The sequence below is a fragment of the Falco naumanni genome, chromosome 2, assembly GCF_017639655.2.
Source record: "Falco naumanni isolate bFalNau1 chromosome 2, bFalNau1.pat, whole genome shotgun sequence".
Lineage (NCBI taxonomy): Eukaryota > Metazoa > Chordata > Aves > Falconiformes > Falconidae > Falco > Falco naumanni.
In genome coordinates this window covers 92,852,186-92,873,812 of record NC_054055.1, presented here as the reverse complement: position 1 = coordinate 92,873,812, position 21,627 = coordinate 92,852,186, and the positions used below count along the sequence as shown (strand labels likewise).

At 39.2% G+C, this 21,627-nt stretch overlaps 1 protein-coding gene across 5 annotated transcripts in view; it reads right to left on the bottom strand.

Moving 5' to 3' along the window:
• The window catches only part of SCML2 (Scm polycomb group protein like 2), a 72,782-nt gene that overhangs the window by 8,471 nt on the left and 42,684 nt on the right, over positions 1-21,627 (bottom strand). For all 5 annotated transcript variants that reach the window (XM_040582643.1, XM_040582640.1, XM_040582641.1 and 2 more), the window contains 5 exons: positions 16,004-16,254; positions 11,029-11,164; positions 8,938-9,141; positions 4,486-4,668; positions 3,276-3,389 (listed from right to left, as the gene is read on the bottom strand). In XM_040582643.1, the coding sequence (XP_040438577.1) occupies positions 3,276-3,389; positions 4,486-4,668; positions 8,938-9,141; positions 11,029-11,164; positions 16,004-16,254 (888 nt within the window). The remainder of the gene's footprint in view (positions 1-3,275; positions 3,390-4,485; positions 4,669-8,937; positions 9,142-11,028; positions 11,165-16,003; positions 16,255-21,627) is intronic.

The following is a 21,627-nucleotide window of genomic DNA, read 5'->3' as shown; positions in this document are numbered from 1 at the left end:
GAAATAAAGAAGCTTTTATGGACACAAGTCCTTCTCTTTCATATACGCAACCCTGAAAACAACCATGGCCACACTTAGTTTGTTACATGTTAATCACAAAAGCAAAGAAGCAGCTACTGAGGTTTTCAAAGAAAACAAGAAAATTAACTTCTTTACATTTGTCAGCTTGAAGTAGCTGCAGCAACTTACCAAAATGAAAAACAAAAGCCAGTACTCTATATAATTTAGAGAGACTTTAAGAGATGTAGTCAACAATACATACTATAAAATTAAAGGGTAGCCAGCCAAGGGAAAATTATAGCTGTAGAGAACAAAATCACCAACAGAAATCTCAGTCCAAGACCAAAAGGCAGGTGATATCTTTAAATACTTACAGCAAAGCTATATGAAGGAGCCTAAGGGTTAACTGACTGAACCTGTAGCTTCAGTTTTCAAAAGACTTAAAAGGTAGGATGAAATAATGGAGACAACAGTCCCCAGCAGAAAATTTCAGCTAGAGTATTTAAGCATATACTACACAACTCCATGTATTGTATTACAAAAAAACCTTTTTGTAGTTTTTGTAGTAAACAGAGGTCCCAAATACAGTTTTTTTTTAAAAAAAATGTTTACATAATCCTTGTCAAGATATCTGAGGACAAATTTTTTTTTTAATTGACTATATTACAAAGGAATTTAGTTTTATTTATTCCAATTATATCCCACATTTCTGTCTGAGGATATATATCCTAAAGAAAACAAAAGTAAATAGGGCTGGGAAAGATGAACTCTGCTGTTTTTCCCCCAGGTACCAGCATTTGAATTTATCTTAATGTAAATTCTGAATTCACATACAGAAGGTGGAAAAGCTGGCATATTTCATCTTTTAGAGAAGGTGTTTCCGTTAAGCAACTATGGTGCCCAATCCACTTTCCTTTCTATTCATCTAACCTCTCTACAAACAAAAACCAGCTGCAATCTGGTTGAAAAAGGGGTCAACAGCTGATTCAAAATTGGCATCTAGCAAATGGAGCTTTGCAATCCATGCAGCAATGAATGACACACTCCTGCCTTGACATTTTGAGCAGTTGTGGGTAACAGTGGTATGGAAAGAGACAGGAGGTTCCACAACAGAGTACCTGATCTCTGGGTAGATTAATAAAAGGCCAATAAAAGGCCTTATGTTTCAAGTGTAAGGACGACAACAGACTGTTTAAACACTGAAGGCCTTAGCAGGAATCAGATGTTTTGCTTTCTTGAAGCTCTTCTGGGAATTAGAAGCCAGTTGTTCTGCCTCATACATAAACAGGAATGATGTAATCAGCTGCAGCAGTAAGAACACTGTTTTCAGGGGGAGGGAGACAAGAGTTATTCCCTATTCGCTCCTCCTTTATCTTTCATAACTTTAGGAAAAAATTGTTAGCGAGCAGGAAAGACAGCAAAACCTGCAAAACACATCCATGAGCAGATCAGAAGGAAAATGAGCTGTTTAAAAGACCCTTTCCCACAATTATTCCATTTTGCCTTCAAATGATATTTCAAAACAACTACTTCAAGACAACTGTGTCTCGATGGAACCAGAACTTTTTTGGGGCAGATCCTTCTTGCTAACCAGCCCATGACTGACTTATAAAATTGTCTCCAGATTTTCAGAGGACCTTGCCCTAATGTGAAACACATAACTCTACAGAACACTTTGCCTCCTGAAATGCACAAATTCAAAGCTCTGAAACTATGACAAAACTGTTATTATTTTTTTAATCCAAGTAACTTTACTTTATAATGAACTATTGATCTTAAGATGTATTTCAAAGACTACACTGACTTCATCTGTAAAAGGGTTACATTGGCAAACAAGGATTAAAAAGCAGTATGTGCACACGTTTACTTTGAGGAAGATTTCTTACAAGATAATGCAGATCTACTCAAACATTTGTTTTGCTCCAACTGAAACTACTCAATTTGAGTATAATCAAGTGCTCCACACTTATTAAGTTTCCTACCAGAAATATCTGACTTAGGTGTACAATATATCAGGGGAATGAAGCCAGACTTCTTTTGGAAAGACATAGAAATCAATAATCAATGCAGAACTGTATTTCCTGCAGCTGTTATTACAAAGACATGAATGTGCTACACATATATAACATAATAAGATGTAGCATTTAAAACAAGCTATTGTTGTGAGCTTTTTTAGTTTATACCCTTTTTGGCCTTAACTGTAGTCCTATGACTTTTTAATCTGCATAGAAGAGACAATTCTGCCCCGATGATGCTAATAGACACAAAATGACCCCAGGATCTCCAAAAAGAAGAAAAAAAAATTAATATGAAGGAAAAAATAACTAATCCTCATCGTATTTCAAAAAAGCCTTTGAAAATGCTGTGCAAATGTTTTGCAGCAAGAGAAAGTACGTATCAGACAGGACAAGTCAACATCAAGAAGTTACCGTGGCTTAACCAGTTAAGTAGCAAATGCAGGGTAAAAAAACCGACATGTTTTCCTAAGTCTCTCTCACTGAGGTTTAAACCTAGATGCTTTACTTCACATCTGTGGCGGCCTAAGACTAGACACATGCTCAGTTACTGCAGCTGAGCTGCAGTGCAGGAAAAGGTGCTATTCATCAGTGAGCTAAATCAATCTAACAGTCAGCTGCCACAGGGAGGCTACACTGCTACCCTGGCCACAGCTGCATTTTATTCAGCTCTTCCCTGCGCTCATCCAAGTCCATGGTGCATCAGTCCAGAGAAGTAAACTGCAAATGACTCTGCACTTCACTAAAATGTTTTCTGTGCTTTTGCTCACTGGTTCAGCTCACCACCCAGCCAGGGACCCACTGCAGGAACAAGGAGGCAAGGAAAGCAGGAGCCGCACAGCTTCCACTGGCAGCTAGCCATAAACTCAGCCGCGCTGTATCATGAAGCTACACCCTTACTTAATGCCCCCAGCCTACAGTTATTAAGAGTTGCTTCCAATTTGTCTCCTAATCCATTTCAGGGCAGTTGGTTTTCCGCTAAATAGCCATATATGAAGCAGGAGGCTTCATCTGTCACCTATTTGCCTGAGCCTCTTCACAAAAAAGGCTAGCAGGTTTAGGAGAAGGACTGCTGGAACTTGCAGTAGATCTTTCCTAAGTGCAAAATCTGTGCCAGTGATCAATAATTAACATACTTTCACCCTGACCTGTCAAAGGCTAGAGACAAACCAGACACATATGTTGTACTCGGTCCTTTTTGACTGGAAATACTGAAGCCATAAATAATCCTCATATATAATCCCGACATAATGTAATTACCTTCAGATGGATGAGCATCATTTCTGGGAAGCTTAGGGGAAAGAGGAGCAGTATATGGTGGAGAGTCCTGAGAGTATCGTTTAGCACTCCTGTTTTCAGGTATTTCTTCTTTTGCTGTGAAGAGGAAAGTCACCGCCTGTTATTCTAGCATAAAGCTGTTCATGGGGAAAGTCCAGGGACAAAAGCAAAGACATACATCAGCCATTCACTAGGTTACAGTTCATTTTCTTGTGTCACACAGACTCAGTCATTTTGACACAAACTTTCAAAGCTGAAGTACAGAAGTACAGCTTAGTTTATACTGTCATCACCCAAATTACCCTGATCTTGTCTACTTTTCTGAAAAGAGTTAAAACTAATGATTTTTATATGACAGACGTAATTATAAACATAATTTCTCCATTGGAAAAGGGGCAGGAGGACTATTTTATTTTCGAAAGCAGCACCCAGAAGACAGACTTAGCTATCAGACAGCTGTGAGGAAGGTTCACACCCAGTATGAATCTTCTGAATTTACCCCAACATCAAGGTTTTCTCAGTTATGGCTCCTGGTAACCCTTGGGCTGGGACATGCAATACCAGGCCCTGCAAACAACCCGATTAAAGATCCTGTGCAAGTCATTTCATTTCTCCCTCGCTCTACACTCCCACCGCAGCAGACAAACATATTGGCCTCAAACAAAACATCACAAGCAGCCACCCACAACCCCCACCTTTTCTACTAGAAGACTGGATGGTACATAGCAGGATGCAAAATTTTTGGAGCCGTCACTGAGTAAGGTGAATAAAGCGGGAAGGAAGGACCTTTTACCGGTGCAGGAAGGGCTAGACCTTTCAGGGCAAGCCCCTTCTCATAAGGCATTAAGTATCTTTTTGTAAGTTTATTTTATGATCCAAACATAAATTTAACAAAAGAAATGTGAAGTTTTGAGCTTGTCCTTTTGGTGGTATCACAGTGGTACAATACATACGTTTCCTGGCTTGGCTACAAGGAGGAGCTTCCTGAACAAAATGATTTCTGCACATGTGGTATGAGCTATTCCATCCTGTCAAAGCACTACCACACTGGAACCAATTCACTAAGAACTTAAGCATATTCATTTCAATCAATTCATGTCACAGAAAGACAGATTTAAAAGTTACATTTCAGAAAGTCATCACACTTCTCAAAAACATCAGCACTTGAAAATCAACAGCTGTTTAACAGTACCTGGTTTGTTCCTATCATATTCTGTAGGACTATGTGCACATCCCCTGTAAGGGCTGAAAGGTTGGCTACTGAAGAGATTATCACACTGCAGGCTGTGGCAGAGTTTCTCCAAGAAGCGCAGGACAAACGATGCACTGTTTACAGAAGGAAGATTGATGGCATGCTTTTCCCCATCAAAGGAAGCTGTGAATAAGAAGATGATGTCAAACACCTCCTAAGCATCATGTAGTAAAACACCATCATTAACTTAAAAGGAGAAGACGTCCAGATTTGATTTAAACTACACATGAGAAGATTAAACAATCATTCTGGTAGTTTAACAAATTTACATCCAAAGGACTGATTTTACCTTGCATTGGATACATGCTAGTTTAAATTTGCTCTATGGGCACTTCTTTTAATGAAATAATTTTGGATTCACACCAGCATAACAAAACAGAAAAGACCCTTTACAGTACTTGCCAAAAAAACTTTACAACATTTTTTTTTTTTAAAAAAAGGAAGGAAACAACTGTAAGATTTTTTTTTCTCAGTTTCTAACTGAACTGAGCACAGTTTTGGTAATATGCTGGCATCCGTCACCATTGAAATTCTGACTACAGAACCCGTTTTGCCATTTGCTATTTTATCACTAGAGAAATCTATCCTGCTGTCAACACTACAGTGGTCAAGCTCCCTTTTTTTTCAACAGGAGCTAGATGGCAGAGATACCACAACAGCCACAAATGGATCTGGTGTCTTTTAAACTGAGTGATCACAAAAAAGCCTGGACATGTGCCTATGTCTTTTACTTGCTGACCTCCCTCCATGCCCCCCAGAGTGTTGCAGTTGATGGTACTTTCCTTTTTTGTGAAAACTAGTAAGATTTTGAAAAGACTCAATACTACTCAATACTAACAGATGAATAATTACCATTACATTAGCTGAAACTTTTAGTTACTTCTGATTAGAAAGACATTACAACAAAGCAGGAGCAAACTTGTAAGGTAATCCTAGGGCTAGAAAGAAGTGACATAAACACCAGGTTTATGCATCAATTTGTCTTCTTGATTTTCAGCCTGTCATGCAGCTTTCTGTTGTTAACATGTTTCCAAATGATAAGTAGAGCTTTAAAGGATCACATTTTGTTGGTAGCAGATGCATTTAAAAACAAAAACCAAAACCCAGAAGTGTCAAGAAAGCCTTTATTCACAGATCTGAATTAAGGAACATTTCCATATTGTGTTACAAAAGAGATAGATAATATACACAAAACCAAAGAAAACACCCAAGTTTAGCATATTTTAGGCTTCCTTAGGAAATCAGAAGTGTCAGTTACTTACACTGTTGATGTAAGGAAGCTTCTGATTAGAGTTAATGCAAGCTAACCAGCTGGCATCAACAACTTTTCTCATCTCCTTCATGACATCCAGTGCAAGTGCTTAAAGTTTAAGAGTCAGTACTACAGAGACAAATCCCAGACCAATGTGTTTCCATGGCCCATTCAGTTTTTCCAGGCTTCAGCGTTCAAATGAAATGCTAATGATTCACAGTCCCACATGTGGCTCAGACACAAGGTCTTCTACCTCCTGTTAGGGGAAGGGGTCTCTGAAGGCAAATTTTTGCTTGGAACTCAACCAGCTCTGGAGAGTAAATGGGCTGTGAGACCTAGCATGGCCTGATCTCCTGACAAATTTACTGCAAGGTAGTAGTCAGCTACAGCAAACATTTAAAATGCTTTATAATAGCCTTACGGATCTTCTTATATGACCTTGGGGAAATCACTTATTCTCCATGCCTTAATTTCTCATTTTGAAAAGAAGCATTGAAAAGAACAATATTATCCTAGAGCTGTCAGGAGGATAAAGCAAGAAACAGCTGAGGCAATGTGACTGCCCCAGCAAGACATACCATGGGAAAAATCCACAAATAAAAATTCAGTGCAAACACAGCTCCCTTGTACTCTGAACACCTGAGGACAACCATACGAACTCCAAGGGTGTAGGACCCAGATCCATAGGCTCAACTGTCTGCTCTGCTTGGGGACAACATAAGCCTCTTACTTCCCAGATAAATGCTAGGGGGAAAAATAAAAAGGATTACTTCTGAGGTGCAATAACCTCAACCTTTAATGACAAATAAACAGAGGCTGGAGCTTGCACATGCAATCCCAGCCCCTGGGGTGAAGAGTCACTCTCATTTCTTCACCTGCCGTTCATTGTATAAGCATGTTTTAGATACCAACTTCAAGCCAGGACAAAGGCTGAGAACTAAACTATCAGAGAAATGCATTTGTCTGACAGTAAAGAAACTCACCCAAGAGTCTGATTTTAATTCTCTGCTTGAGAAGATTTATCTGAGTCTATTTCATCCCACTGAACACCATAGTCTCTGCACTACAAGGAGAAAAAAGGGGCTGACACCACCACCACCATTACTGGCTTGCTAATCAAGCCTTTAATTTCCTTTCAATTATATTTGCCTGAATTGAACCATTATGCATCAAGCAAAAATAAAATGGTTTGTGCTTTTGTTTGAGTACTAAAAGGTGGAAAAATCCTAAAATCTATTCTATTCAAAACAATTATTTTCTTTGGCAGCTGAACCAAAAGAACCACTATTTATTCACATGTATTCAAGCAAGATTATTTTATCCACAACCTCATTAGCATACAGTTTCCTCCTAAAGCAGGTATAATACTTGTCATGAAAGTATCAGTCCACAAAAGATTTAGATTGCTCATTCTCTGCTGCAACCTTTTTTTTCTGCCAGTCTAAAAACAAACAACCATCACCTGAATAACAAACCACACTCCAAAGCCAGTTTCAAACAAAAACTCTACAAGAAAACGCTCTCACAACTTCATTCTGTAATTTCTCTATTTATTCTACTGTAGCTTTCCTCTTCTTCCTTACTGTTCATGTGCACAGCTGGTTGTAATGTGCTACATTAACCTAAGTCACATTTTTGTGCTTCTCAAGATAGTTCACAAATTTCTGATAACATGACAGGGAGTGTTTGCTCACCCACTTCTCAGCGACCTGTTTGACAAACTGATGAGAAGGCAAGAGCTCAAGAACACTGGAAACCCACTGGCGTCTTGTGGCTCACTATCACCTGGACCAGGACCCTGCTTCAGGAGCAATCCACATTGCCGAGTCCCTCAAACCCAGGGCTACAGAGCTGGTTGCTCTGAATCCAGGCCTTGGGGTGAAGCCAGGTGCAGAACAGTAATTTCTTTTTGTACAGAATTTTTGAATGTAAACAAACCACAATACATAAGGATTCTGAAATTTCTCTCTCTGTGAAATAATTATTTTCAACTACTCAGTCACAGATACGCCACTGGCCTACGATTTACTCCATGATAAACAATCACAAACAGAATACTGGTGATATACATCTCTGCATTTTGTTCTAGAAAATTGACTTGTCTGAATTAGGTACAGCAAGATATTAATAATGTATTAAGTTTTCACATATCTTGTAAAAATAAAGCAATGAGTTCCAAACCCACACATACACAATGCCATTAAACCTTTACTACGCAGCAGAGAAGTAGCATCCATTTTGTGAACAAACTCACGGGGATGCATAAGCAAGGCTTACTGTAGTTCTGCTATACGCAGGTTGGGGTGCTGCTCTTTAAATATTGTTAGCAATATCTTTATGAGGATTTAATTGAACCTGTATTCCACTAATCATCTTTCACATCTGGTGTTAATGTAAGGAGATTAGAGTAACAGAAAGTCCTTTTATCACCAGTGATAGAATTATGAATTGATGTGCTAACTGCTATATGGATACTTCCCAGCCTAGGAGGAAGAGAAATGTCAAGCAGCAGTTACTCGGTTTAAGATACAGATAATTTATCTATAAACCTGCCATTAATATGTAATAGAAATAAACCCATTCCATAATAGGGGACATCGGTGGATGAACACTGACCTAAGATCCTGCTACAATTCTGGGAAACAAGGGAAGGGAAGAAGCCGCTACTTTAACATGTGGAATCACTTGCCTGGAAGCTGAACAGATTAGTTGGAAACTTTTCACTCACTTGGTTAAGGCATCAAAATACAAACACTACGTATGGATAGGATTATGTGAATGACTTGACTTAAAGCTGATTATTTCACTTGTACTAAGTTTACTTGACAAATGTTTGGCTACAGCTACTAAACGAGGCACATGAGCTCCACTTAAGAATCTAACTGTACTGCGTATATGTAATCTAATGCTGCTATTGCCAAATTCTAATTTAAAGAATTGTTCAAATCATCCTGGACGCCGAGTGAGATAAATCACATCTGCCAATACTCCCTTAGAAAAGGAGTTCACAAGTATATGTTCTTGACTGTGCTTAAATAGTTAGACAAGTGATACAAACTCATTGCAGCTACTTCAGTTCTGCCCTACCTCAAATTTGCAACCAAGTGAAGAAACAGAAAAAACAAAGCATCTTCACATACCAGTTATCATTTCCCCTCCATGATGGCCAGATCTCAGAAATCCAAAGACTGTTTTGGATTGATAGGCACAATCCACACAAGCCTGTACAGCCTGCTGAAGTACCACGTTGACAGGACCTGGTCCAAAGTGATCTGGAAGCTGCTGAACCTTCTTCTTATCCAGGTGAGGCCCAGAATTTCCATGCTTGTTGACATAAACACACACTGAAAAAGAACAAGCCATGTTTACTGCCAGGGAAAAAAAGACATGTTTCCAAGCTAGAACTGCAAACTGTCTTCATAGTTTTTAAATTTTGAGGAAAAGATTTACTGATCAACTCAAGAAGCTGAACACACATATATACTTTCAGAGCATGCAAAAAGTGCTCTGTCTTCTGTTCTCATGCCTGAGTCCTAAACCCACTTCTTTCTGGTCTCTAAAGCCCTTCTACATCTCATTAATGTAACAAAGCTGTCATAATCTGTGCTTACCTTTTAATTTGACTAATCTCTGTTCATACACTAGTTCTAATAAAGGAGAAATTTCTGGCAGGTACTCTAAACTACGATGCCATGGTTCTTAAAAGCTGGCCTTACCAAGTTACTGCCCTAATTCTGCTCCTGTTTGAGAAGCTGCAACGAAGTCAACCCTATGGTATACACCTACCACTGATGCTCAGTTCTGAAGCACACATATAACGCTAACCTGTGCATGTGTAACGGCTACTGAAGGTCTGTACTTTCAGAAGCCCCAAACCACTCATGTTATGATTTCCACACTGCAACTTGGCCTTCTCTGCTAAATAAAATGAACATATTTCTCTAAAAAAACTGTAAGGTTGTTTAAAGCTTAGCACAAAACAATCAAATAGAACTTCTGAAATTACTTTTTATAGAGACTATGCAAAACTGTCTTTCAAAAGGAATGGCGAGGCAGAAAAAGTGTGGGAAAAAGCCGTAAGTGAAGATTTTTTCCTTTTTGGCCTTGGCTGTCACAGGACCAGGAATGCACTCAAGACATTATCACAGCTTAATGAAAAAATGTGTCCCTGTGGTAATTAAGCAGACAATCTAAGCATTCTGTTATACAAAATACTGCCATAATTTCTGAACTATGGTATTATTTGGGCTTAGTTAAACCCCTGTATCTTTAAAAATGAAATATTTCTGTAAGGTTTTTAATGATCTTATGTCTTCATGCATATCTGCTTACTCTCTGATGTCTGCAAGCTGAAAGAACCTACTTGTACAAATAAAGATACAAATCAGCAAAAACAGTTTTCATGGCATCTTCAGCCTGGCCTCAGCAACAACTGCCTCTTTACAGGTTTATTTTCCTAGGAAACATACATATTTTCCTGTCATCCATGACTGAAGTTGGGTGTGAGAAGAGCCTGACAACTTCTATTGTTAACCCAGGTTTTAAATGTAAAAAACACCCCAAACAAAATTATCATAATTTATGGAGTTTTTAGAAAGTTCTGAGATTTCAGTTGACAACAAACAACTTGCTTCACTACAGGGTTACAAGTTCTTCAATGAGTTAGTTCATGTACTAGCTTATTTCTCTTTCGCCAAACCCTTCCAAGACACATTTCATTATATATCAAAACCAAGCAAACATAAGAGGAAGGAGGAATGTATTTCCTCTGATTGCCTTCACTTCATTTAAACAGTCCGAGTTGTTTCTTTTAATGTAAGGCTATACAGAGATAAAATCTCCATTTTGTTATATTATAGTACAGCCTGCACGATATCAGACTATCATATGGGGTTTTAGCTACATCTATTCCCATTTCATACATTAAGGAGTGGGACAGACATGAAAGAACTGTACAATTTCCTTCTTCAGGCAGGAACAACTGCCAGGTCTAGCAGATCTATCAAAAGCCCCTGTGCTCCAGCACTTCCTGCTATAACGCAGGCATCAAAATACTAGTTCTGCAAAGTAACACTAGCACCTGCAAGTATCTTTAAAAAATAAGGTAGCTGGATAATGACTTACAGTAATAAGTTTGCAGCACATTTTCCATAAAATGACACTGCTAGTTTGCTTAAAATGGAAGCCATTTCACACTAAAAATGTAATTATTTTTTTCCTTTTCCTTTTACCTGTGGATATAACTGCTGCAGTTGCACCAGTCAAACCAATTCCACTTTTAAGTATCTGTGTAGTGCCCCTGTCCCCCTCAGGAGAAGAATGAGGAGAAGGAGATGCAGGAGTCAGTTCTTCCAGTAAGACTTTTTTCTGTTTAGAGAAAAAAAAAAAAAAAAAAAGAAAAAAGAGAAGTCAAAATGTTTAATGTTGTTTAGGGAGTCTGCAAATCCTTTTTTGCTATCAGTTACCATCTTACTGAATATGTGGGGTTTCTTATTACAAAATTAATACACACAGCAGAGAAGATATTGTCCAGGAAAGGAAGACCAGAAACTGTCAGTTTGCATTTACAGCTACTTAAGTAAAGCAGTGGAAGAAAAAGGACTTAAAAAAAGAGCCCACCTCTATCTAAAGAGTAGGAAAAGAATGAGCTTTATATATCAATTCACAATGTTTCTAAATCCTAGGAAGCACAGAAGAGGTGTTTTAGATTATTTTCCTGTCCATACCTTCCCAATCATCTGGGTTTATCACAACTCAAATCAATTAGTTGGGCTGTGTATTTATTCCCATATAAAATTTGAGTCACATTTAGGTGTCAACTTTACAGTGTACCCAGATATTCCCTCAGCTCGTTTCAAAGAGGCTGAAATTCTCAAGTAATCACTTTCAGGAATTGGTGCTTTACACAAAATATCAAATAAATGAGTAGTTACAATCCAGTTACATGGCTTGCCAAAACCTTTTCCTTTCCCAGGTCAGACTTACTTGCAGCTTATTATACAACAGACAACCAGAGTTCTCAGCACAGATTTAGAAATTGGTCAGTGTGCTTTACCTTCCACCTGAGAAAGGGAGAGTTTTCTTGCAATTTGGTTTGGACTGGGTTTTAGAAAAGAGATGTGAACAAGGAAGGCATTTCTAATGTGCTTTGACATGCTATGAAAATATATGGAAATAAAAGAAATAATGAATTGAAGAAAAGTTCATCACCTCTCCCTTCACCATTTATTCTTGCATGAGAACAGATTACATTCTCATTTTCTTACCTATCAAAAAAAATTAGGAATATAAGAGATTACCCAAGGTCTTGGCACTGCTGAAGGCAGCAGTGACTTGGCTACTCATATGGTAAGGATATACTGCAAAAATTGATCTATAGTGAAGTGAAAATTCAGTCAAGTTGCTAAGGGAAGCTAAGCCCTCTTCCACTTAGCAGTATTCATCCTTCACACTTTTAGAAGCAGCATATTTTCCAAATAATATATTAAAAAACATGTTGAAAGCAAACAAAATATACAACTTCTTAACAGTTAAGCAGTGCTTAACTTCTTGACAACACCTATGAAGTATAAATTAACTTTCTTCTGAAATACAAGGCACTTTTAAGAAAATTTCTGTGCCCCTTTCCAGTTCAGAGAAAATAGGCGTGGCTGGAGAAACTCCTTGACAATATGGCACTGCACGGAATCCCCATGAACCTAAGGAACAGACTGCCAAGGCTACTGCGAATGAGACGAGGTGGCTCAGGTCAGACACTGAACCAAGCTGTGATGTATTACTTGTCAGGAATTGCCTATGTATCTTAACGTTGGGTGACAGAAAGGTCTCCATCCTTAATACAGAGAGCAAAAATGCACTTGGGAAGACTCAGCTTTTGATCGGAAGTCTGACATTCCTGAAGGCCCCTCTAGAGCAGGGACTTTTTTTTTTTTTGGGGGGTGGGCACAGTTGCCTGTCACTGCACTACAAAAATATGGGTGGTCAAGTTGAAGGGAAAGAGGAAATGGGAGAAATGGAAATACAAAAACAAAAAGACAAACACTAAACTGTAAGGCACCCTCCACACCCACACTCACACATCAGCGTGGTGAGGCTACCCAGCCATCTTCTACCTTCTCCTTCAGAAGCAAGAAGGAGCATCTATTTTGGAGATACATCACGTTATGCTTGCTCAGCTGAGGTTCTCGTTTTGCAACCCCAAACTGAAGAGCAGCAAATTGCGATCCCAAAGCCATGTTGTTTCACGAGGCAGGCCATGTTCCCAGCAGGACTCAGCATATTTGCTTGGTCAGGGTGTCCTGGCTGGCTCCTGCCAGCTGGGAGGGCATGCCAGCTCTGTTTGCCCACATAAAGCAATGCTCACAGACTGGCACCACATGGTCAACTTCACAGGCTTTACCCTGATGCTTAAAATTCTCTTCTTGTGGGGTCGAATTTAGGGCTATGATCCACACTTAGACAAGGCACCTCTTCAAGAAATTCTGGAAGGATTTCTTTGCATTGTTATGCAAAGTATACTTTAAAAATAATGAAAGAGATACAAAGAGATTTCTTCTCCATTATGACACAGTAAAACATACAGTGCAAACTGGGGGAGACAAACAGAAAACAAAACCCAACATGCATCTCATGCTTACAGAGAAGCTTAGAAAACTTAGAAAACTAGAAAAATAAAGGAGAAGAATGACAACGGCTCAACATTCCCACTGTATAACAGAAGTTAATACCTGCACAATGATAAACAATGCAACGTAACAAACATAAAAGGGCAAGGAAAGTCAAACAGCTCTACAGAGTAACAGGCATTGACCAATCTCCCTAAATACACAGGTTTTGAACTACCACAAAGCCAGCTCACACTTGAAGCACAATTACTTAGCCTGAAATCTGGAGGGTTTTTCTGGATCAGTATTGGAAAAGAGAGAGGAAAAAAAAAAAAGGCACTTTCAAATCTCTAGGCGCATACCACTTGCATTATATTTGCATATGTATTGTGAGGTATATAGGCTCTAGGGCACTCCATGTCAGATACATCCTGTGTGTGCAGAACTCCCACAAAGCCCCATTTCTTCTTTTTACCCTCATGGTAACAGGTGTAACAGTCCAATGAAGACCTTGCAATAAGATCTTGGCAATTTAACCATGTACCAAAGCAATAACAACCTCCCGTGGATTCTCAAAAGGAGCTTGTTTTTTTTCAAGTTTTTAATGCAAAACTTAATGTAGTAAAACTCCCAAGTTAGATTTATCAAACATAGATTCTGCACAACCTAACTTTGAGTTGCCTGGTCCCACAGGAGAAATCAGGAGTGAGTAGAGGTACTTCAGATTCACTGCCTCAAGACATGGAGTGTCAGCAGTAACCCCCATTACCAAATCAAATCCCCACAAATACCACACACAGATCAGGTGCCAAATGCAGTGCTCCAAGCAGACACTTCCAGACACCCAGTGTTTAAAGCCCAGAAGCCTCCTCTAAGGTTGACATACTTCTAACTATTCTTTCAAAGGATATGCAAAGCCTCTCAATTTCTTTTTCATCAAACACGGAGGACAAAACTCTTACATGAAAGTGTGCATCCTGCCATACCTGTGTACATCCTGAAGATATGAAAGTCCTGTGTTCGGTGCGCTCCTTTAAAGACCCCCAAAGACTTACAGAGAATACCCCATCCACAAGCTGTGTCTGGATGGGAGCACCTTTATCCCCTTAATCTGTGTCTCTGTGCACTTCTATACACCAAGCAAGAAATAAAGCTGGAGACCACTTGTATCAGTAGCCTACCAGTCTGGATACCCAACTGGAAGGGGCAGGCAGCAGAGGAGACAGTGCTTGCCTTTCAATTTCTGGTTCCCAGAATAATTTCTTACTTTGTGGTCAACATTTCAACAAAGTGCCTGCTTCCAGTTTTGTGCTAGAGCCTTCTGGGTATACTCCAACAATGTTATTTCCCTAGCACTTTGCACTGATCAGCACTATCACTGAAGGGAGAAGTCCCCCTGTGCTATTACTTCACCCCTTCCCTCATACCACTAGCAATAGATCCCATAGCCCAGTGATCCAGACTGGAGGAGAAACCCCTCCAAACTTCAACTTTTTGAAACTTGAGGGTGACGGAAAAAAAAACCAACAAAACCCAGAGAAAACAGTGCCTCCTACTCTCCCATTGGTGCTAATGCAAAGGATGAGGAGCACAGGGACAGACAACTTGTCTGGGGAAAGACACTGCAGGATTGCTACTCCTGACAGCCTGCAGTGGGTGAGCCAGCCTCAGAAAATAGATTTTACTTCCACAGCAATTCAAATTGCCTTAAATCTGCCCTGCTGTGATCCTATCCTTCTCTGCAGCAGCCACAGCACTTGTGCTTTTTTGGGGTGGAGCAGACACAGAAGGAAGTAAGAGGGATGGACGCTGGGTTAGCTGTCTGGCAGCTCAGCTCCTCGAACTAGGTTGCTCTGGGATTGTTTACCCACCAGTGGTGGCATCATGTGGGAGTGGGAAGAGGGGGGTTTACAGCAGTGCCAATTCATACCTGATCTAACAGCTCCAGAGGAGCTGAAGCTAGAGGCAGCTGCCAATACTCCAGGTCTGACTCAGCTTGGCAGGGAGAAAAAGCAGAAAGGCATCATGGCTTTCAGACCAGGGCAGAATTAGGCCCACACCTGCAGAAATGTATTGCCTGGAAAGAAGCTTCCTGCATCATGCCAGTACCTCAAGGATTAGGGTGTATCTAACAGATTTCGTTTGGCAAATCCAGACGTATGCTTAAAATGCCTAAACTCTGCAACAAAGCCCTCACTGTTCCTAAGCCTTTGTTTCTAAACATGAAATAGAAAAAAAAGAAAAAAAAAAACACCAAAACCGCAAACTATACATATGGTTCAGTAACAAAATAACCCAGACTAAAAAGCCTAAAGGCTTCCCTGGCTTTTGCAATTTCACTGGAAATAGCTGTCCCAGAATAGTATTCTTCAACATCAACAACTCACCCATAAATAAATCAGTAATCTTGTTCTGGAATAAAATAATCCACAGAAGTTTATACTGAAATATTCCAGAATATTTATTCTAGACTTTTTCTTGTAATCAGTTGCTGAAAACAGTAAAGCCCTGAAGGCTGAAGACAGAAAATTAAATAATAATTTAAAAAAAATCTCACTACGAAATTTTGCAACATAAAATAAAGTAGTAGATAAGAACTAACCTTTTTTCCAGGTTTTAAACTTTTTTTCCTTGTTTTAAGATTTTCAGTATGAGAGGTGCTTTTTGTCAGGGGAATATTTTTAGGAGACCTGCCCTTCTTGGGAACTGCAGACTGTCCAGGGGGTTTGCCCCGACCTGGTTTCCTGCCCCGTTGCGCTGGTACTGGAGCAGATTTCTGTGGAGACTGCATTGAACGCCGGGTCACTTTGGAAGGGGAAGATTGGATTTTTGCACTGCTCTTTGTAATGGAAACTGAAGAAAAACAAAAACAAAAGGGAAGGGGGGGAAAACCTCAAAATGAACGATGGAAAGCAACTTTTCTAACAAAGGCTTAAAAAAAAAAGTAGTGCACAATTTACATGGTAAAATAAATATACTGGATATTTTGAACTTAAGTGGTTGGCATGAAACTATGTAACTTCATTAAAGCCAAAGAGAACTCTTCATAATCGATTTTTAAGAGGGGCTTTCCTAAGAGAAAAACATTCAAATGAAAATTAAAAAAAGAATCCACTCACCTTATAAATGCTTCCCATAATTTAATTACAATAAGATATTTCTAAAGTGCCATTCATCAAGAAGGCCTTCAAAATACTTCACAAATTATACAGCCCATAATACATCTGTTCTCCTCTAAGAGCAGTTTTCACAATTACAAGACATGTCAACTTCATCTAGGGAGCTACAAACCAATTTTAAGTAGCAAAGAAAATCCCCCCACTGAAAAGGAGAAACCAATGATAGGCAAAGTATCATTGATGAGCATTTGTCCGAGATGCCAGTTTAGAAAGTTAAGTTCACATATAACTATACCTAGATTTTTCTACCTGGAGCCATCCAGATATAACATTTTATTTGGAAGAAGGACTTCCAAAAGTCAAACACAAAGTATTGTTTTTATGCATTCTTAACACTGAAGTGCTTCTCTGTTGAATATCCCATCCCAAAACAAAATTGATCCAGTATGTATATGATCTGACTGTTTTATAATGTGGTGTGAAGCTGCAAGATGTTACCAGATTTCATTGAACAGAACTTCCTAGTTAGCAATGTTTTCCAACCAATTCACTCTTCCCTGAAGTAATAATGATAATTTTATTTTAACAACCTGTTTTGCAATGGACAGTTTAGAACACCAGAAGGATGCCAAACAGAACCTAAAGATAAGGATGTATCTTCAATGTCCTTCATCCTTCAATGAAAAGATGGACCGCACCATGCTACAGTAGCATCTGTATCCAACAAAAAGCAATTACTAAGTCCAAAACTCCAATAAATATTCTGTTTTGTTGGTGTGATTGCTGGCAGGCAGACAGATGCAGAAGTTGTGGAAAAGGTAAGCAGAAGATGAAAATGGGAGATTTTGTGACTTCAAACCACCCTTCTTGTGAGCGGTGTGGGAAAGGCACATGCAACGTATATGAAATAATTTGAAGGCTTTACACTAAAATTAGATGGCTTTCTAGTATCGCACTGCCCCTACCACAGCCTTTTACATCTCACTGATGAAACTCTTGTGATTCACCCTAACCTTAGATACTATGAACTAAATGTGACACAGCTTAGAAGCATTAAAAATTAGGGTTCAAATGGGCTTTGACTATGCCAGTCATCGGTGTCTGAATCAAAGTGCTACTACAGACTGAAAGTGGAGTAAGGGGCTGCTACTATTTAATTTCCTGGATCTTTGTGAATTTGGAATATTTCTTCTCCTAAAATATTACGATGTTGAGGCTTACTGGTAAGCATATAAAACATGAAATAAAATGCAAAGATACATTTGAAATGAGATCTTGAGAGACGAACATACTTAAAGGTAGAGTAACAGTTTTAATGTCTAGTTCTATGAGTGATATTTACCTTAACAGTCCAGCACCTAGCTTTACAACTGTTACTTTAGCTCTGAATTTTTATTCAGGAATTAACTGTTATTAAGTATTTGCAATAGAAAATGTCACAGTAAGATGAAATACACACTGCAAACTGACTTCTTATAAAATACAAGTACTCCTGACCCACATTTTTAAAGCCGCAGAAACATTTACATACATTGCTATTTGTCTGATTCAGTTACTAATCTAATACTCCTAAATGGCAGTTCAGAACAAGTCTCTTCATTATGGCTGCTTGCAATCCTAATACATCAAATACAGACATGATATCCCTTGGTATTTGAAAAGGACCACCTTCTGGATGTGCAAAGTGATCACTTCCCTTTTATTTATGTATGCTGAAACTTATTTTCATGTGCAATGACAACTTAAAATAAAATGAACAGAACTTTAACCAAATGCTGGCATAGCATTACTTTTATGTCTCTGAATTGCTGAATGACATCTTGCATTAAGCTGTACATCTGGAAAGCAAAACACTATCAACTGTATGCTGTACAATACAGCTCTACATACTGCATCCTGTATTATGCTTACACCAATGTAAAATGCAGCTATTTTTTTATTTATTTTGCCACACAACTAACTATATATTTAACGAAACAATCATGACCTCATAAAGAAACGTTCTTTCACAAATTCTTTGTGCCTCTGCCTATGCTGAAATCTAGCAAATGCATTTCTACTCTCACACAGTAAAGACACAGCTAAGGTTAAATACACAGCTAATTGCAATGTCAACAGGTTCTAGAAGCACAGGTATGAGTGTTGGGATACTGGGCAATCCCTACTCCCTTACAGAAGGACATTTACTGGACAAAGAGCAACAATGCAAACAGCTCCAATCACAGGCTGCCCTCTTGAACCACACACACCAAGTACACTTATGTCACCATCTTCCTACCTGTATACGCCAGAGGACCAAATATTAGCAGCATTAACCATTAAGGGGAGGGTCAGGTCCCATTTGGTATTTTTCCTTCTGCCTAGGGCTGAAGCTGCTCTTTTCAATAGGCAGGACTGCAACAAAGCCCATGCTGCCTGGGCAGGCTCCTGGAGATAGCAGCAAATGAGGAGACTGCTATTTGCATTTGTTGATTTAAGAGAGGATGGGGGGAGCGCAAGGGAGTAGGAGACTGCTAAAGTAATTCCCATATTGTCTGCAGGCTGTATTGACAGTGATCATCAGTCACCTGCTCATACTTCCTTCACCCGGGCCTTCAGAAGGAGACCAAAGGTTACACTGGGTCACAGGATCTGGAGGGAAATGAAAAGACATGCAAAATGGAGCTGCCAACCCACTGCATCTGTAGACAGAGTTATCCCCACTAGGCCACATGTTCCAAAAACTAAGACATTTTAATAGTCTCATGAGAACTTGTTAAAATATAACGATGAAGAGAATAGAGAGAAAAAATGCCAAGCTCTGCTTGCAATTACTGCAGTATTTAGCTGGGATATTTACAACCAAAAAAGCACATTTGCCTTTTCAGGATGCTGCTTTGCATCACAAAGGCCTTCTCATTTGCACAAACAAAATCAAGCATTTGTGTCATGTTGCTCTTCCACACAAATATCCACTGCTCCAGCTTCAGGAACAGGATGCATTGCATGGCACTCTTGTTTACACCCAAAAACTGTACTGGCATCCTTAATAACTGAAGAGCACAGATTACACTACACAAACACACTTTAACATAGTAATGTTAGCAACGGCATTGCTAACGTTTAATGCAGTTAAACACCATTTTCAAAGTTCAGAGCTCTAGTTATACTGTCACATTAATGAGGGCTATAGGTGACTACCTCTATGCAACACACAAACGGCTTTCATACTTTCAATTATTGCTTATTCAGAACATTCTCATTTTCCCCCCAAACTGTTCTGTGAGAATTCCAATACCCACAACACATCCAACACATGTAAGAGAAACCCCAAATCCAGTACATTGGAACTCACAGCCTAAAGATGCTTTGCCACAACTCAGTCCTGGTTCGAACTAGCAGATCCACTGGAGTCAAACAAGCTCATTTGCATGAGAAGGACATGAAAGCTTAGACAGCCAAATTCTGCTTGTAGAAGCAGAAAAACTGCCCAGACACATGCAGAACTGCAGAATTTGACCCCAGAATGTTATCCCTGAGATCTCTTGCCAGAATAAGTCAGATATTTAAGACAACTGTGAAATCTGAAGCCACTGAAACCTCCAGCGCTTGGGAAGGGGATGGGACAAGATGACAGCTCAAAAGCCTGAATTCTCATGCAATTCTAATTAGTAAAATACCCTCAGATAATCCACAGTGATGGTTTAGCTCCATGTTTTTACAGAAAGTGAGGGAAAAGAGGTTCAGATTTTTAATGTTTAAACATTAGAAATCTACATTCAGGTAGTGTTACAGAGCAGCAATTACAAGACAAGACTTTAAAATGCTTTTACTTTTTAGTGAAATTACATGCAGCAAGGTAGAGACCGATTTTGCCATACATTTTGTGAACACAGCATTGCTACCTTAGGTGAAGGTGCCAATTAGGACAGTAAAAACAGTAATCCACTGTTTAAACCAGCATTGCTTTCAAGACAGAAACAATTCTAATTGTATGTCAGTATTGTTCCTATGCTCCCACTGAGACACAAGCCAAATGTTCTTCTGAGAATAAAAAAACCTGGCTGTTCTCTCACCTACAGATAAAAAAAAAGAGGCTAAGAGATTTAGCAACCTACCCTAAATCCATGTGAGTATTCCACAGCAGAAGTAACGGAAACATACCTCCTGAATTTTAGCCTGGGATTTTAACTGTAAAATTAACTTTCCTTAATACAGTAAGTTATTATCATGATAGTTTTGACAACTGGCAAAGGAGGTGGAAAAGATTAGCAATTTTTCAAAACAGCTTACTGCCAAGGATTATAAAAATTTATGTCCTTATGTCTCAATTGAACAAGAAAGCCATACAAAAGCGTAAGTATCTGTAATACATGCCACCTCTTTCTATCTGTGTTTGGATTACTTCTGATTAAGAGGTAGCTGCAAGATCCTAATTGATATGTTGCTATGATACAAAATCAGTTGTAAGTCATCATTTTGCCATCTAAAAAGCAACATTGCATTTGGAAGCTTCAATATCAACCTTGGCAAGACATGGACGTTACGGCTTACAATTTTCTTCTTTCTAGGTTTTAGTTTCTGCTACGAGTACAACAGAAGGAAAAAAGGAGGAAAGAAAAAAGGAAAGGAAAGGAAAAGAAGTCGTTTGCTACCTTCTGTGAAAAACCCTAGCCTTCCTTTCACAGCCCTGAAAGGTGAAATGGAGGGCTCCAAGCAACATAAGACCAAACCAGAGGAAAGGAAAGCATTGCTTTGCTAGTGACTTCCCCAGGCAGCGCTGTAGCACCACCTTTGGTCCGTCACCCCACCCCCAGCCTCCCACATTTTGTTTCAAGAGCTAGGCAAGACAGCACTTACGGAACAGACCTGTGAAAATACTAGTTATGCTCCATCAAAACCCACTGCTAACCAAACTAGTGTGCATTACTTCCAAAAAATCAACTTTTAATAGCTCAGCTGGAGCAGGGGGTGTGAGGGAGTGCAGGGTACAAGCAAAACAAAAGAAAGACTCCTTGGAAGATCTCTCCAGTTAATCTCAAGAAGTGTGAAAAGCCAGCTTCTAAGTCTCACCCTTCAACAAAGCATTCCTTTTGCAAATTAACTAAATTAACTGTATTTTGTTGAT